Source organism: Mchenga conophoros, linkage group LG16 (assembly GCF_057382185.1).
Source record: "Mchenga conophoros isolate Kocher_MC1m ecotype Shallow Benthic linkage group LG16, M_conophoros_male_GT1.1, whole genome shotgun sequence".
Taxonomy (NCBI): domain Eukaryota; kingdom Metazoa; phylum Chordata; class Actinopteri; order Cichliformes; family Cichlidae; genus Mchenga; species Mchenga conophoros.
This window is the reverse complement of record NC_140541.1, coordinates 16,147,332-16,164,932: the sequence shown is the minus strand read 5'-3', so window position 1 is coordinate 16,164,932 and position 17,601 is coordinate 16,147,332. Positions and strand designations below refer to the sequence as shown.

Genomic DNA, 17,601 nt, shown 5'->3' with positions numbered 1-17,601 from the left:
TTTTGTCACCTGGGAAATGACGACAAATGTGTACGTCCGAGCACGTTAGCGCAACCTATGTGATCAGTGGTGCATTTGGGTTTTATTCGCTGGCAAAGAAACATCTTTTCAGGGTTCAATATTAAATTAAGTACAGCAAACAAGTCATTAGTCTTCCTAAGCTTTGTGCTCTCATGCTAACACAGTGGAAAGAAGGAAAGAAGGGAGAGAAGGAAAGGAAGTGTCTGAGAAAGAGAGAGAGAGATGAAGCAGTGAGAACAGTAACAGTGGCAGGGAGCACCCCGGCAACAACGTCGCATATCAGTCGATAGAGATTTTCCCAGTTCATGTGAGACTGAAATTAATGAGGTATTTTCCCCATTAGGGCCTTTAATCAGAACGAGTACAGAAAGAAAGGAAAGGAAAACAGTGTTTGTTATAACGAGACACTCAAAACTAAGGAGAAAACGGCCATTTTAAAGGAGCTTCCCCCTCCTTGAATTCTTACTTTGATTTTATGTGAAGTGTCCCTCATCTTCCGGGCAGACTTGTGACACAGTTCACCAACACTTGTGCTTTAGCTGTTACTGTGGATTACCGTCACTTATTTGAAATTCAAGAGGCCGTGTGTTGCTCCAGAAAATGGCCGATCCAGGTGTGATGTTGTCATTTTATGCTTGCCAGTGAAGGCTGACTTGGCATCTACATCTCTGCACTCAGAGCAGACTGAAGCACACGCCGCCCCAATGAAAGGAAACACCAGCATACGGGCCCTTGTATTGACAGATGTGGACAGCGTCATCTGTCCACATCTGTGATCTGCGAGGGCTTCTGGATGCTGTTGACAATTTCAAATGAAAAGATAGATGCGCCACAAGCCAATTCGGAGGTGACACAAGAGGACGGACAATTAAATACACACACAGACAAAAATGGGGCAGCCACACATACACATCCCACCACATGCACACTGTGGGCAGACGCAGAAACAGCAGCCTGGAGGATAGCTGGTTATACCCTTCCATTCTCGTGCACCCTCACCCATGGCCAGATGTGTCCTCTACGGGCTATTATACGGATCCTCTTTCATCAAAGCCATTTTAATACATGTAATCACTAAGGGCTGGTGAAGCAGACACTTCATGGTGTTGTTCTGCTCCAGTATGAACAGAGAGACTCAGCAATCAAAATGGCTCTCTTTGTGGACAAGATGAAAGAGTAAACGCTGCTTCCGTGCACATAAAGAGGAAACAAATGCAGCTTGCCAAGAGGGTTCAATCTGTTGGAGTTAGAGCATGTGTGGTGCAACAGGTCTGATACCTGATGATTCTGAGAGAAACATGCAGCTGCCTTCAATCATTCACTAACAAGGGGGAAATGACCGGAGTCATTTTCTCCCTAAATGAATTACCCTCATTTCTTTTTCTAAGGGAAAACACTATTAGTGATTCCAGCAGTGAGCTAATTGTTGATATTGCTCTTTTAGCAATCCCAGGTTGCCACTTTACAGCCAAGAAATGTTCATGACGTGTTCATAATTGCACGGAATATCATTCGGAACAAGAGGGGAGGCCACTGGCTTTGGAAATTGAAGAATTATGCTAGGATGGTGGTGGGGGTGGAGGAATTATGTTTGAAAGGAGTAATCTCCATTCCAGCGATACTGACCTTTTACTTGCATAGAAATGAGTTTCATTTTGGGCTTCTTGTAATCTACTTATGTACAGCAGTTCAGCATATTCTGTATGTGCTTCATGGCGATCAGACCCCTTTTTAGAATCACAGAGGTGACAGCTACGTAAACCTGTCTAAACCATTTGGTACAACTCGTCAGGAGCCCGTCAGCTACCTGGGTCTGCATAGAAATCAGAGGAATGTTGGTTATTTTCAACCAACTCGACTACATACACAAAACATGGTGCTCTGTCTTCTCATAATCAACTTTAACTTTTTTTTTTTTGGAGCACAAAGGTTTAACGTGGCAAATGCGTCTAATAAATAAAAAGCAAACATTATTGACTCGCCCCCTCGCTGCCCTGGCTCCAAGGTTGTTTTTTTTATAGTGCAGTCCTAATTAAGCGATCAACCAGTGGTTGAATGTATGCACATGTTTACACTGAATACACACTCTGAAGTTCCCAGACCTTGTCTCCGTAGTCTCCTCTTCCTGAGGCCGAAGATGCGCACTTTGGAGAAGATGTCGACCAGGTTCCCATTGCAGAGCCCCTTGTTCTTGTTGGGGCTCTTTCTCCGTCGGTTGGTGGAGGGTCGGTCTAAATGCTGCTCCCGTGCCTGTCTTTTCTGTCTGATCAGCCCACTTGCGATAGCAGCAGCCATGGCTCAAAATGTCACAACTGCTCAGGTCCAGTCTGCACTCGGAGCACGGACTATTCAAACAGCCGCCTCTCAGAGCTCGCAGCCCGGGTCACAGTCCCATGGTGGCGGCTATGTGGCTCGTTCCGTTATGTCAAATGCCAAATAAATATTTCTAAAAGCTGGCTTTCCTTTTTAAAAAAATCAAAAAAATCAAAATACTACATGATAATTAGGGGATTAAACCAGCTGTCACTATAACTCGAAAAATTCTTGAGCATGGTGGAAAAAAATTAGATCAGTTCATGCGTAATTCAGCACATCAGTGACTACAGTCTTGATTCCGAATATTTCCGAGGATTATTCATACCTGTGCTGTGATGTGTTTGTTCATTGTCTGTGAAATAATCAGCAGCATCGCCTCCTTAAATGTCCAGCACGGGCTTCCTCGTCCGCTCGGTGAAATCTCACCTGCTCTTTCCTCCTTTCACACTCCGTTTTTTCCCCCTCTCCTTTTGCCAGACGAGATTGCTTTTTTTGAAGTCAGTCTTTAGTCTGCGGTGGGGACGCCCGTGCATGTGCGCCGCCAGCAATTAAACAAACACAGGCGCCTCCTACGAAGATCACAACCCGTCTCAAGGCACAGCAGCTCGGGGCGAATCCAGCTCCCAAGTTTGCAAGAAGCAATCGGCGACAGGGACCCCGCGATGACCGAACGAGAGAAACACAGTTGGGAATACAGAGGAACGCGCAACCGAGCCAGAGTTGTTATGTGGAATTAATACCAAGTTATTTTCCAACTACCAGTCGACGTGTCGGCTAGTGTTCACAACACAAGCGACTGGGCGCGATAGGATCCAGGGAGGGAAAAACATACCCAAAGCTGATCCTGCATGTGGAGATGACGTCTGCATTGTGTGACAAGCTGCATACAAATACATTAAACTTAAACCCCCCGGCGACCAGCACACAATTCGACCCAGTGCATGTTCACAAAAGAGCCCACTGCGAGGAAAACGAATGCATAGCGATCAGTGCGCAGTGGGAATAAGGGAAGAAAGTAACACCACAGACAAACGGCGCAATTTATTTTCCAACGCTGAAAGAAAAAAAAAGAAATGTGGGGTGGGGGTGGACGGGGTAGGAAGTGCTTGTTTATATGCCCCAGATCAACAAACGTTTCCCATCAACAAGTCCTAACCACTCGTTAGTGCACGACTTGAAGAGGTTGCACCCCCTCCCACTTCCTCCCTCCTGACAACCGAGCCCCTGCTTGAAGAGAGAAAGTGTGTGTGTGTGTGTGTGGGGGGGACAGACTGTCTGAAGCCGTTAGATAGTAGCATTTCAGTTTTTAACGCTTTAGTTTGGACTCTTTAGAAAGCTACATTCCCTTTACCACTCATGTGGAAATAAGAAAGCCAAACGCGAGGGGACAGTGTGCCATTATGAACTCCCTTTCACCTCATTATCACAGGACAGTCCATATATTTCCACATGTAGTGAGTGGATTACTGCTACTCTTCTTCTTTGTTATTTATTTATTTATTTTGCTCCATCTCATGAAACCTGTTTATGTTGTTCTAATTAAGATCGATTCAAGTCGCGCGCTCCATTTGCTGTGTGCGCCTTCAGCACCAGGGACAGCGTCTCTGATTTCTGCACCATCATGGAGGTGGGTCGCGAGTGTGGGGGTGTCATTTCTTCAGTCGGTTATCATAACCTTTACTTAAACGTCCACGAGCCACGAGACAGCGCGAATGCCTCCGGTAAATCACGAGTAAATGAGAGAGACTCCACTCCACTCACGACCCGCATGTGAATTTAAACGCTGACCGAGACGTCTCTGATCCACGCAATAAATGCCAGGGCGAGGTTGAGGCGTCTGATCCTTTTCGTTGATTTGGGGATAAATATCATCCAATTCTCAATCACAGGCACAGAAATTAAAACTCAAGAGAGCCATCTGCTGTTTGTGGCTGTAATTAAAGAGCCTGGCTCACGGGGGACTAAAGTGTTGTACTGAATAGCTCTGATGTGCGTTCACAACACACACAAACACATGCACACACACACATGCACACACACACCTGTTGATATCCAGCAGATGTACACATATAAGATTGACTAAAGTGACAAAGGAACGGGAAAAATGTGTGAGGACAGATGAGCAGGTTTATAACAGCTGGATGAAAGCGCTGTTAGTGATTTAAAAAAAAACAAAACACGAATTCCGCTTTAAAATGTTCTTTATAGATCACATAGGTTCACAAAAGACATTCAACCCGCTATGCGTGGGCTTGTGTGCTTTTCCCCCGACCCCTCATCCCACTAGATTGAGCACATATCGTGGGTGCATTAAAAGTTTATGTCCTAGGAGCCTCCTGCTGCTGCGGTGCTCTGAGAGACATGCAGTTAACGCTCCAACCAGCAGCGGACACTGTCAGCTCAACAATGGTCCCACAGCAACTTTGCAGAGCGGCACTGTCACCGTGACGGTTATGAATCGCAGAGGGCTTCTACTTAAGCTCACACATATAATGGATTTTCTTTATTCCTCTGGGTTACATCGCCTGACTGCACAAGAAATATGCATCTTCCCCTTTGAGTATATATATATATATATATATATATATATATATATATATATATATATATATATATATATATATATATATATATATATATATATGTATATATACACACACATATAGGGAGGCTGGTGAACTATAGCCTTTCCACTTTCAGTCTCACAGCATGGGCATAATATACATGAACAGCTTTTTCCTCAAAGCACATAAATTCACATGTGGAACTCTAGTCAGAGACAACACTGTGCAATCTAGGGCAGTTCTTTCCTTTAAGCTAAACACAGCAGTGGTTGCAAAAAAGCATCGAAAACCCCGTCAAACAGTCGAAGAGTAAAACAAAAGCGCACTTACCTACATTTTTTTTCCGTCTGTGTGTGAATGAATGAGGGTCCATGGCAGGCCCATTCCAAAGACCTATAAGCCAAGTGTTTTCCCCGTGACTTCTAATACCCCATTTATACTGCACCTTCTAGGCTCTAACATGGTTACAGCAAACTGACAGTCTGCCCTGAGCTGTTCACAGTAATTTCTTCAGGAAGGCCCTAAAAGCTTCACTCATTCTTTAAGTTGGGTCACAGAGACAGGCAGTTAGATAAACAGATGTGGACACTTTGTCTGAGGCTGCCCGCAAACACAAGGCTAAATGTTGCCTTAGGCTGGAATCTGCAAGACATTAACTAACAACAGTTATAAAATACAAGGCACGCCAATGCCGGTTTTTGAACCTCTATTATTTGTGTGGCACTGAGCATAACACCGTGCACATCTGGCCTTTATGGAAAACCCTGGAAACCAAGATTCATTCACAAAGATGCGACAAAGCAGAAGCTGCAATTAATGCAACCACAGCCTCATCAGGTCAAATCATTTAAATCCAATCTCCTCTGAGAAAATGAAATTATCTTAGTTAGATGTCCTGCTGCTGAGGCAAAGCAAATGGCAACTCACAGAGCTGAAGTAAACAACCCATTTGATTATTGCTGAGACTTTGCTTGAGGATAGTAGGAGGGGGCATGTTGTTTTATCACCTATCCTGATAGAAAAACCAGGCAGCAGGACTCAGCACTTCTGAGGCTCGACGATATAAAAGAACCTTAACTTTACAGAATGAAATTACATTGCATTATCAAAGACAGCAAGTTAATTCAATTTGAGAGGACTAATGATTTTTCCCAGCTCAGATTCATGTCATCCCTCTACCCCTCCATGTCTTTTTCTTCTTCCCCTCACTTTAGCTGTTTAATCAGGGAATATCATGAGTCCATATACTGAAGTAATAAAAGCTTAGCAAGCCCAGTTATAGACTTTAAGTATCCTACAGTGCTCGTGTATGCGTCTCATTAGTTTGGATGAGTTTAATAGTCCGAGCTAATCAGAGAGCTAAGATAGACGAGTGCACATAAAGAGCCTGTATGGGGCAGCGACTGTGGAGAAATTTTATTAAGTGGTCATGAATTAAGTGCACATACTGAAACCATGGAGATGGGAAAAGGCCAGAAAGCTCAGGGGATCGCGAGCACATGATCATGAACAGTCTTAACTAGTTTGTTATTTTGCATGCTCATTACTGAACATTTTTGCATTTGATCACTTTGAGTGAGATTCCTTTATTAGATCGTTCACTTATGACCTGAAGAAAATTATTAAAACTATGAAAACTGTCAAATTTATTTAAAAACTATAGAATATTTTTAAACTAATTCCTTGTTTTATAAGCTTTATTTGACTTGAAGATGCCTTTGTGTTATCTTTGTATGTGCCGTCTTTTTCTGTCTTATTCGGAATTTCGTGAATGTTTGATCCTCTTTGGATCTTTGGTCCACGTTACTAAAGAATCCTCCTGTTGGTGAAGTTTTACTCTTGCTACTGGTTGAACACCATACGTCTAATGCCTCTAATGGTGGAACACACTAGAGAAGATTCATTGTGTTCATGGACTGTATTTTCGACCTGATGAAGGTCTGTGTGCCAAAACGTGTCGGAATTTTAGGTTAAATATAACCACGCCAATAATAATAAAGGTAATTTGCTTTGATCTGAAAATACAGTGCTTTGGAGTTTTAGTGATAATTTTAGTTTATATGTCATTGGAAGAATACATTGATGCACAATTGACATTGATTGGCTGGAATCACTTGTTCAGTTTTTGTTTAAGTAGTGTTCTGCAACATTCAGTGGCCTTTTGTTCCCTTTGTGGTGTCTTTTCATTTAAAAAAAAACAGTCCCATTTAGCGTTTTTATTGTAGTGGACACAACATTTTTAGTAAGTTGTAAACATTTCTGTGTTTGCTGGTACACTTGGGTTCCATTACACATTCTTTGCAGGATGCCCGGTAATTGAAAGAATACCAACAGGGAATTTCCACCATCTGTAGACAGTTTTCTAATGGTGAACTAATGAACACCAAAGTCTTTAGAAAAGCATTTTCTTCTCTGTGTATTTCCATAATGTTTCTTTGGTCCTGTGAAAGTTGCTTTTTTTCAGCTGCTCCTTCAGGGGCTGCAGCTGCAGAAGGACCCACATGTTTGATTGGGCACAGATGTTTATGCCCTTCCTGATCCAACCCTCTCTCTGTGTCTCCTCCCGGTGTCAACCAGAAGATCACTTAACAGATGTTAAGTGAACATGTTAAACACTACACTATAGCACAACTAAAATATTAAAAGTACATACAGTGGGGCAAAAAAGTATTTAGTCAGCCACCGATTGTGCAAGTTCCCCCACTTAAAATAATGACAGAGGTCAGTAATTTGCACCAGAGGTACACTTCAACTGTGAGAGACAGAATGTGAAAAAAAAATATCCATGAATTCACATGGTAGGATTTGTAAAGAATTTATTCGTAAATCAGGGTGGAAAATAAGTATTTGGTCACTTCAAACAAGGAAAATCTCTGGCTCTCACAGACCTGTAACGTCTTCTGTAAGAAGCTTTTCTGTCCCCCACTCGTTACCTGTATGAATGGCACCTGTTTGAACTCATCATCTGTATAAAAGACACCTGTCCACAGCCTCAAACAGTCAGACTCCAAACTCCGCCATGGCCAAGACCAAAGAGCTTTCGAAGGACACCAGGAAAAGTATTGTAGACCTGCACCAGACTGGGAAGAGTGAATCTACAATAGGCAAGCAGCTTGGTGTGAAAAAATCAACTGTGGGAGCAATCATCAGAAAATGGAAGACATACAAGACCACTGATAATCTCCCTCGATCTGCGGCTCCACGCAAGATCTCATCCCGTGGGGTCAAAATAATCATGAGAACGGTGAGCAAAGATCCCAGAACCACACGGGGGGACCTGGTGAATGACCTGCAGAAAGCTGGGACCAAAGTAACAAAGGTCACCATCAGTAACACACGACAACGGCAGGGAATCAAATCCCGCAGTGCCAGACGTGTTCCGCTGCTGAAGCCAGTGCATGTCCAGGCCCGTCTGAAGTTTGCCAGAGAGCACATGGATGATACAGCAGAGGATTGGGAGAATGTCATGTGGTCAGATGAAACCAAAGTAGAACTTTTTGGTATAAACTCAACTCGTCATGTTTGGAGGAAGAAGAATACTGAGTTGCATCCCAAGAACACCATACCTACTGTGAAGCATGGGGGTGGAAACATCATGCTATGGGGCTGTTTTTCTGCCAAGGGGACAGGACGACTGATCCGTGTTAAGGACAGAATGAATGGGGCCATGTATCGTGAGATTTTGAGCCAAAACCTCCTTCCATCAGTGAGAACTTTGAAGATGAAACGAGGCTGGGTCTTCCAACATGACAATGATCCAAAACACACCGCCCGGGCAACAAAGGAGTGGCTCCGTAAGAAGCATTTGAAAGTCCTGGAGTGGCCTAGCCAGTCTCCAGACCTCAACCCCATAGAAAATCTGTGGCGGGAGTTGAAAGTCCGTGTTGCTCGGCGACAGCCCCAAAACATCACTGCTCTCGAGAAGATCTGCATGGAGGAATGGGCCAAAATACCAGCTACTGTGTGTGCAAACCTGGTAAAGACCTATAGTAAACGTTTGACCTCTGTTATTGCCAACAAAGGTTATGTTACAAAGTACTGAGTTGTATTTTTGTTGTTGACCAAATACTTATTTTCCACCCTGATTTACGAATAAATTCTTTACAAATCCTACCATGTGGATTCATGGATTTTTTTTTCACATTCTGTCTCTCACAGTTGAAGTGTACCTCTGGTGCAAATTACTGACCTCTGTCATCATTTTAGGTGGGGGAACTTGCACAATAGGTGGCTGACTAAATACTTTTTTGCCCCACTGTATGTATTGGTAAGTGTGTAAGATTTTGTCAAGAGTTGTTATGTCTTTTGTTACTGGATTGAGGGCACATGTCAGAGGCAAGATTTAGGAAAATCAGTGCATATAAAAACACAGATGATTTACAGTGTTGTACAGTGCTGTGGTTTACATCCAAAGTCTCAGTAAACATGTTACTAAATACCTCAATAGATAAAAAATATATATTACATTTTTTTTTTTCAAACTTCTAGGTTTTATTTTTGTTGTTGTTATTCTAAAATGTTTTTTTTACGCTGAGTTTGAGTTGAGGTTTTAATTTAATGTCAGTAAACTATAATAACATTGTGTCTATAATTTCATTACAGATTGAGATCACACAAGATTTTGTCAACATCAAGACAGAAATCCTGAGTTCACAAGCTTTTTCTTGCAACAGTGAAAAGTCACATATAGAAAGCAGTAAATAATGAATAAGTGAGTGATGTGAGTTACAGCCAATATGGCGTGATGGGAAAGCAGGGCCTAGTTGTTGCTGCCTCCTTATTGCTGAAGGAATATATGAATGAATGAGCTTCCACGAGGTCAACCAAGAAGCAGTAACTGTTGCTTTACTGTGAGTGAGATCATTCACTGTGAATAAATTATACATTTAAAAAAGTGGCAGAACAACCTCAGAGAGACTGACTTCTGAATATGTGGAACAGCTCGCACACTACGTCTCTGCCCACAGACCTTTAAATAGCCGCTTCATCATCTCATGCAGAGTGTTATAAAAATCACTTAAATGTGCATCACATAATTGCCCCTAGGTATACTAAATATGCCACCAGAGAATATGTATGGCCACACTACAATATGTCTCTCTGTTGCGAGTGTGATGGAGCACTGCCCTTTCTCTGGGGATGAGATTAAAGTGGGCCTGAGGTGTGGGGCCCTCCGACGGAGACATTAATGAAACACAGTGGCTTCAAACTGTTAGCTTCACTCACCAATTGTCTAAAGTCAACTAAAAAAGAGGTAGTTAACACTTTTGTTGCTGAACTAGCGCAAAATAAAACAAAATAGTCTTCTTAAAGTGGAAAAAAAATGAGTAAGAAAGAGGATGGGATTGTGGGGACATAATTATTGAATGAGGGGTCTCATAATGGTGTTTTGCTTAAACAAAACTCCTTATTAAGTCTTCTTGGCAACTTTAGCTTTGAAATGGAAGGTCACTCAAAAATCAGATATGTCTGGAGGCTTTGCTGCCACATTTAAAGCTGAGACAGCCGATTTTTGCAAGTGAAACGAGACAAATTTTGCACTAGTGGCAGTGATCCAACTGATCTCAGTCGCCTCTTGGTTGCAGTGTTTAGTTAAAAACTCAACAAAAGCTCAAAAACAAACAGTCCAATATGATGCATAACTAATTTGGGGGTGTTTAAGGACTAATATGAGCGAGTAAACAGATGTATACAGGGAGCGATAGATGCAAATGCAAAAGAAGATGAAAAGAGGAGAGGCCAAAAGTCAGACATGCTGGGGCAAAACAATGTCACAGTTCACCGGAGAGTCAACATACTGGTCATACACATCCTCTATTCCCGCTTCATTCTCTCTTTCTGTATCACACACACACACACACACACACACACACACACACACACACACACACACACACACACACACACACACACACACACACACACACACAAAATAGGATCAAAGGATGTGTAAGTCTGCAGCAGTGATGGAATGTGCCTTGTCAGCAGCACTGCAGAGTGAGGTTCCTTGGAGAAGCCCTGGGCAGTGTGGGAGAATATCAATTACTCTGAGCCCCTGTGGCATCGCCTGCTTCCGGATTTTAAGGCTGACACCAGGCGCACAAAAATGTGTGCTTGCATGTGTGCATATTTTATTGTTTTGCTTGTCAGTGAATATGCATACAGAGGTGTCTAAACCAAAGCCAAGTGAAGTGGATAGGTGTGCACATTAATATTAATCATTTCCCGACGCAGGTGAAGGACCTCTGTGTATTTCGGTGCTTCATATAATGTTAATGAGGGTGGCGCCAGGTCAGGCCAAGTTCTGTTTGTGAGTTCAAAAATAAGACATGAAGAAAATCAGGTCAGTGAGTTCTGATGTGAATGTAAAGAATATTCATGTAGTCGTGTCTGCAGCATAGTTTTCAATCAGGTAACTCACATTTTTAAGATAAAAGGCCAGCCAAGCAAAACCGTGTGTGTGTGTGTTTAAGTGCAATACACAAATGATATTGGATATGCAGATGTAAGAACAGCACAGGTCTGTCAGGATTAATGGCTACCTTTGATAACATCATCACTGCTGACACCTTTTACACATTACTGTGAACTGATTCTGCTCCCTCACTCACTCTCTCTCTCTCTCCCTCCCCCCCCACTCTCTCTCACACACACACACACACACACACACTACATATTTACATTTATGCTTGCCAGTCCTCTTGAAAGAACAAGCCAAAATCAATTAGCACGAAAGAGGAAGCGGCTGATCGACAGCCCCATCGAGGTCGATGTTTAAGAAGATGTGCATGTCTGCTTTCCACGTGCACACGCTCACCATGCCTGTATGGTGCATACTTTGATAACGTGTATTATTGTGTCATGGATTTTCTCCTTGGGTTTTTGGCAGCTAGTCACAGCCAGATATAATCTGACACATAATTCCAATAAAATGACAAACTGCTGTTTTCAAATTTGTGTTTTTGCATTTATTAATTAAATCACCTATACCGTGTCACAATCCCACAGGCCATTTGGACACTAGGTGTCTCTGTTTTGTTTCTGGTTGTGCTTTCTCCTGCAGATGTAAGTGATCAGCTGGATGAACTACATCAGATTCCTTCTTTCAGACTTTCTTTCCTTTGCTTTGCATGTGCACTCCTACCCATCCACAAGTGTCTCACACTACCGACTGTGCTGACAAATAGCTCTTCTATAAGTCTATTATGTATTTGTAAATATATTTCTGCTTTGAGGCGGGCTGTGACAAATGCGTACTCATCCAGGATCAAAACCCAGGACATGTTGCACTTGAAGTGAGAATCAGCCCACACCTTGTGACAGGTTTTCAGATGGGATGTGACAATTATCGTAATTACAGAGCATTAAAAGGCACCAATTCACGGCTCCAGCTTCACATTTATCTCACGGACAATGAAGTGATAAGCAGTAGTCTCGACATGAAAAAGGCTGATTAGCTAAGATTCTCAAACATTTTGTAGTGCAGCATCATTAGAGCTGAGGATGTGATTTCAACAATAGCTACAAATTCTCCAATACCATAAAATATAACAACAGTGCAACAAGAGCTGTACCAGCCCACCGTCATCCCAGACAGCAGGTGATCTGATTCTGTAATGTCTGCTCTGTATTCACTGTACTCGGGAAAAAATGCACAACCTTGCTTGTGCTGTATATAAATTATAAAAATATCCATTACTACAACATGACAAATGTGCTGTTGGTAATGAATGACTTGGAGCCATAACCATAAAAATGATGGCTCTATAAAATATTCTGTCAAATAGATGTGTTTCACATTGCACTCCTTTTAATGTTTCCTCTTTGAGGTCTATTAAGGTGTGCTCATATAATATGGACCATAGATCTTTAATAACTAAGTATGAATAGGACCTCGGTCACCTCTGATTGAGAAGACTAATAAAGCTTTCCACAAGAGACAATGAAATACTGATGATGTCTGTAATGACCAGAATTATGGCGCTAACTTTCATTAGCTGGTGCTGCACTTTGACTGGTGTGACCCTCTTGGCTCTGAGGAGAAAGGAAGACAAAAACACTGATGATGTCCTGCCACTCCAGAAGTGATGTGTGTTTGACTGTGAGCTAATGCAAGTGACAAGGGGACTAGTCTGAAGTGATGAGGTTAATACCGAAGTATGACAGCAGTAATTAACCAGGAGACATTACGGCACACTCAGACGCCCATTAACTGTCATAGATCAAGTGTTACCACAACTATGAATACATCAAAAATTCCACATCTAATATATACTCAGATAGTAAGGTTTATATTCAAATAGGTGCAATATGCCACTGGACACACTCAGTTTCAGCTGTAGATGTCGAAAAAACACAAAATAACAACAAAATATGGAAAAGCATCTTCATCAAATGAATATGGAAAACATTAAAGTACATTCGACTACATTTTTTCAGATTACTTTAAAAATAAAAATACACCAAAACAATCCACAGGTTTGATATAGGCCCAAGAAATGTCCTCAGGTGCTCACATCAGTTTTCAGCAACACTTGGCGAGAAGCCATTGTCAACAAAGTGATAAGCCAAATTAGGTAAGACATTTCTTTGATTGGAAGAATACACTTAAATACAGAATCGACTGAACACAACATGTGTTAACGGGGTGCTCTGTGAAATCTGAGGCTGATCTATTATGAAGTAAATCACATGTGCCCTTTAAAGAGAATCTGGTTTTGAAGCTGTAACTGGCATACTGCAGGGGTGTCTACTTATTTTACTCGAGCTATGTCTTCTAGCACATAGAATATAACATATGGACACGTTAACAAGGTTAAGTCTTCATCAGAGGGAGTCTTAAAAAACACCTCCACTTCTCCTGAGTACAAATTTACAGACAGCTTGCTCCAAGAATATTAGAGAAGTTGCTGGACTCGGTGGATTTAGGCTACAGTCTGACTCAATGATGTTGAGATCACAGCTCTGTGTGGGCCATACCATCTGTTACAGGACTCCTAGTTTTGTTCTTTATGAATCTGGCAGTGTGTCCGTCTTTTTTCTTGCTAAAGGACGAATTGGTGATGGTGCTGACACCTGCTCAGTGGCTCTGCATGTCTAATAGGATTTCTTCATAAGACAAGTCACCTAAAAGTTACAAAAGCCGTGCACACATTTGGAAGGAGAATTTTCTTGCACAGAAATCTGTGGTTCAGATTTGCAATATTTTGTTAGTTGTGCATGCAAACATGAAGCTCTTTTATCTTTTTATCTTTATATTTTAAACAAAAAGAAGTATCATAGGTAGAGTTTAGGTTATGTGTGCAATAAACTGGCATTTCCCAGCCTGCCATATTAATTCATTTACAGGAAACAACAGCAACAGCACTAAAATATTGTGACTCCACTGTAACAAGGTTTCAGGGGATGTAGGACCTCATCCACCAAATGAGCAACTTATTATGTTGCTCACAGTATAAATTATCGACTATATTCCTATTTAGATGTTTACTTTTTGACTTGACACATTATAGCATATTGATAGTTTAACTGTCAAGATAATGTGGACTCTTTTCTCTTTACTGTCTTTATAATTCTTTTACTTCTTTGAAATTGCTTTACTACATTTTAGCCACTAGAGAGCAGTGCAGAGCTCAGCAGGACCCTGCTGCAGGATTAGAGTAATGACCAAGGAGAGGAGCTGCTCTGCACAGAGCATATGTGCTTCCACTCTAAAAAGTTCACGTTCTTTCCCTAAAACTACATTTCTGTGCACTGTGATGTCTTTTATAATGACAATAAATAATTCAAATGGAAGCCCATCGACTTTAATTTGCATGCAGCAACGTGTATCGTAAAAATAAAATAATTTTTAAAAAAGATTCTAGTGAATTAAATATAAGCTCCTTTTCTGGGAAACTAACAGTGTGTCATGTCGGTACATTGTCCTGAATGTAAGCACTATATTTAGATTCTAAATGTTCCAGTGCACTTAGGCAACCATCTGTCAGAAGATTTACTGGACTGGATCGAAAGCGAAGCGTTTCACTGAAGAACAAAGAAGCTGTATTCTTAAGACAACCAAGATGCCCTCAAGTGGCCAAAACGGGCAACATCGCAAATGCTGTGCGGACATGTGAGTCTTGATGATGATAGCCCACTGGGTCTCATCACTTTATCGAAATCATCTCTGTGTCAGTCAATACTCATAAAAGATCTGACAACATGATGTAAACAGCAGTGATCTCAGTGCAGAGTTATGACCTAACAAGAGGAAGTGAGCAGTAACTAATATTAGAGTCAGTAGTGATAAACCAAAAGCTGATAGTGGGTTTCAGGGTGCTGTAAAACACTTATCGATCATCTTTTGGCAACAGGTATTTACTATATATGAATTCATATTTCACATTAATTGTCAACATCCACGTCAGATGAGACGAGGAAACAGCATGAAGACAACAACTGAAATGAAGAAAAAGACAAAAAAAAACAAACAAACAAACTGGAAAAGGCATTAATTTTCATTTTGTTACACAATAGAGGCACACTATGATATATGGATTTGCCTTAGGGCGCATAGCTTCCAATAGCATTTAGTGGTGCAGTGATGTCAGGTCACACTACACACTAACAGAGGAAGACACTGTTGATGTGAACAGTGGAGCACAGCCAGACGAGCGCTCTCGATATGGTGCAGAAATCAGACATTAGCCTTTACCAGACAATCGCTGGCTCTCAGAATACAGCATGTCACCACAAGTCACCGTTTAACCAACCAGCCAAAGGAAAATCCACATCAGAGTTACAAACACCCTCTTAGAGCTCGTGCTTATGTTAGCTTGAGCTGTCACGGGTTAAAGGTCGAGGCAGAGAGACAAGTTCCACGTGTGAGTAAACACGATATAATGAAGTAACGAAAAAATAAATGAAAAATACAGAAAACCATTCTGCAAGCACAAAAGACAGAACAATGCCAAAATCAAAGTCTAAACAACACGATTTATGTTTATGCCCAAAAGCCCTAATTAATATATATGCAAATGGAGATAATGAAATAATAATTATAGAGATGAAAGCATTATTACCTTTAAGCTGTTTTTTTTTAATTGTGTCAATCTGTGAGATATAAAAGAGTAAAAAGAAAAGATTAAAAAAACCCTCTCAAACAGAGTGTTTCATTTGCATGTCTGCTGTTAGGGCCTAATGAAAAGTGACACATTTGTAATTACAGTGGACTATAATTAGGCGGTGTGTAAGTGAGATGCAAGAACCCAAGTCTTTATGCCTGGGCTACGAATGGGGGGAGGGGGCATTTAAATCATCTGAAATACATAAGAGAAAAATGACTTAAAGTTGATGCAAGAGTTTAATTTTCTTTCCACATGAAACAGACCGTTGAGGTGGGACTTGATTACGGAGCTCGAAAATTGGCAGGACTGAGCCTGCAATGTGGACAGCGATGTTGGCCTTCGTTGTACTGCTGAAGCTCACTCACCTCCTCCATCACGCCTACTTACAGAGGAGGAGGAGGAGGACGGCGAAGAGGAGGGACATGTTTTTATCCTGGCCCTCAGGATATTGAAGATTGAGGCTTTAGTAAAAAGACAGAGCTGTCGATGATGCTGTTGCAGACGCACACACCTGTGACCTCCTTCTGCTGCTGCTGCCCTGTAAAGTCAACTGACATTCCCGGCAGTGTTTGTTTGACTATCAAACATGACCACACAGCGCTGGATCCCTGAAAGACAGCTGTGGACATAACGACTGCTAATCATATTTTACTAAAATGTGACAAAACACATGCTGCTTGCTTATAAGTGAGCACCAGTGTGACAGAGGTATAGTTAGAATAGCAGCTCAGAAAGTGACATTTCACCCCCGGTCAAAAATCATCACGCTTCAACGTTACAGATGCTTTCTTACACAACAACAAGTACTTTATACTAAAGCAACACTTTACTTTTCTTCTGCTTCATCCTGTCTTTAAGAACTAGGTGAGGTAATGCGAGAATCAATTGCTCTGTTTCTTGATAATCTAAAAAAATGTTTGCTGGAGTAAACAGATGGTGGAAAAGTGAGCAGAGGTGTAAGGGATGATTTCAGTGAACTTTTTAAAAAGAAGAATTGAGTTTCTCACATCCACCCACATTTTCCTTCCCCCCACTTGCCCAGCAGCTGGACTTTGGTTGTCAAAGTTTGGGATCACGTGCAAATTTCCTTCTTTACCAAAAACATTTTCAGAAAACTCACAAACAATTTTATCCATTTCACAAACAATTAAAATAATCAGATGAATGTTAAGGGATACATTTTTGCATAGATGCCTGTTATCAGCCGTCTCCTGATATGGTTGTTCTGATATGGTTCACGTCTGAAAGTCATTGTACTATTAATGGAGAAAAAAGGAGAGCATGGCATTCTTTAGGTCACTTTAGTATCAGCAGAAGTCGGGCAATTGTTTGCCTTTTTGTTTACAGGCTCAAAATGGCCAGAAAGAAAGATCTTTCTTTAGAAAACTGTCAATCTATTGTTGCGCTTAAAAAGGAAGGATATTTGATGTAAGAATTTGGAAACTTAAAATCTCTTACCATGCTTTCAGCTACTCCCTTCAGAGAGCAGCACAAACTGGCTCTAACACAGACAGAAAAAGGAGTGGGAGGCCCCGATGCACAACGGTGCAAAACACAAATATCTGAGAGTGTGTAGCTTAAGACAAAGATGC

At 41.5% G+C, this 17,601-nt stretch overlaps 1 protein-coding gene across 3 annotated transcripts in view; it reads right to left on the bottom strand.

Annotated features, from left to right (window-relative positions):
• The window catches only part of fgf14 (fibroblast growth factor 14), a 119,195-nt gene that overhangs the window by 38,957 nt on the left and 62,637 nt on the right, over positions 1 to 17,601 (bottom strand). Inside the window, exon 1 of one of the 3 annotated variants that reach the window (XM_085250699.1) lies at positions 2,124 to 3,540. The exons of the other annotated variants lie outside the window; for them this stretch is intronic. Coding sequence (XP_085106825.1) covers positions 2,124 to 2,316 — 193 coding nt within the window. The 5' untranslated portion in view covers positions 2,317 to 3,540. Of the gene's footprint in view, positions 1 to 2,123; positions 3,541 to 17,601 lie in introns of those variants that run through there. 3 annotated transcript variants of the gene reach the window in all.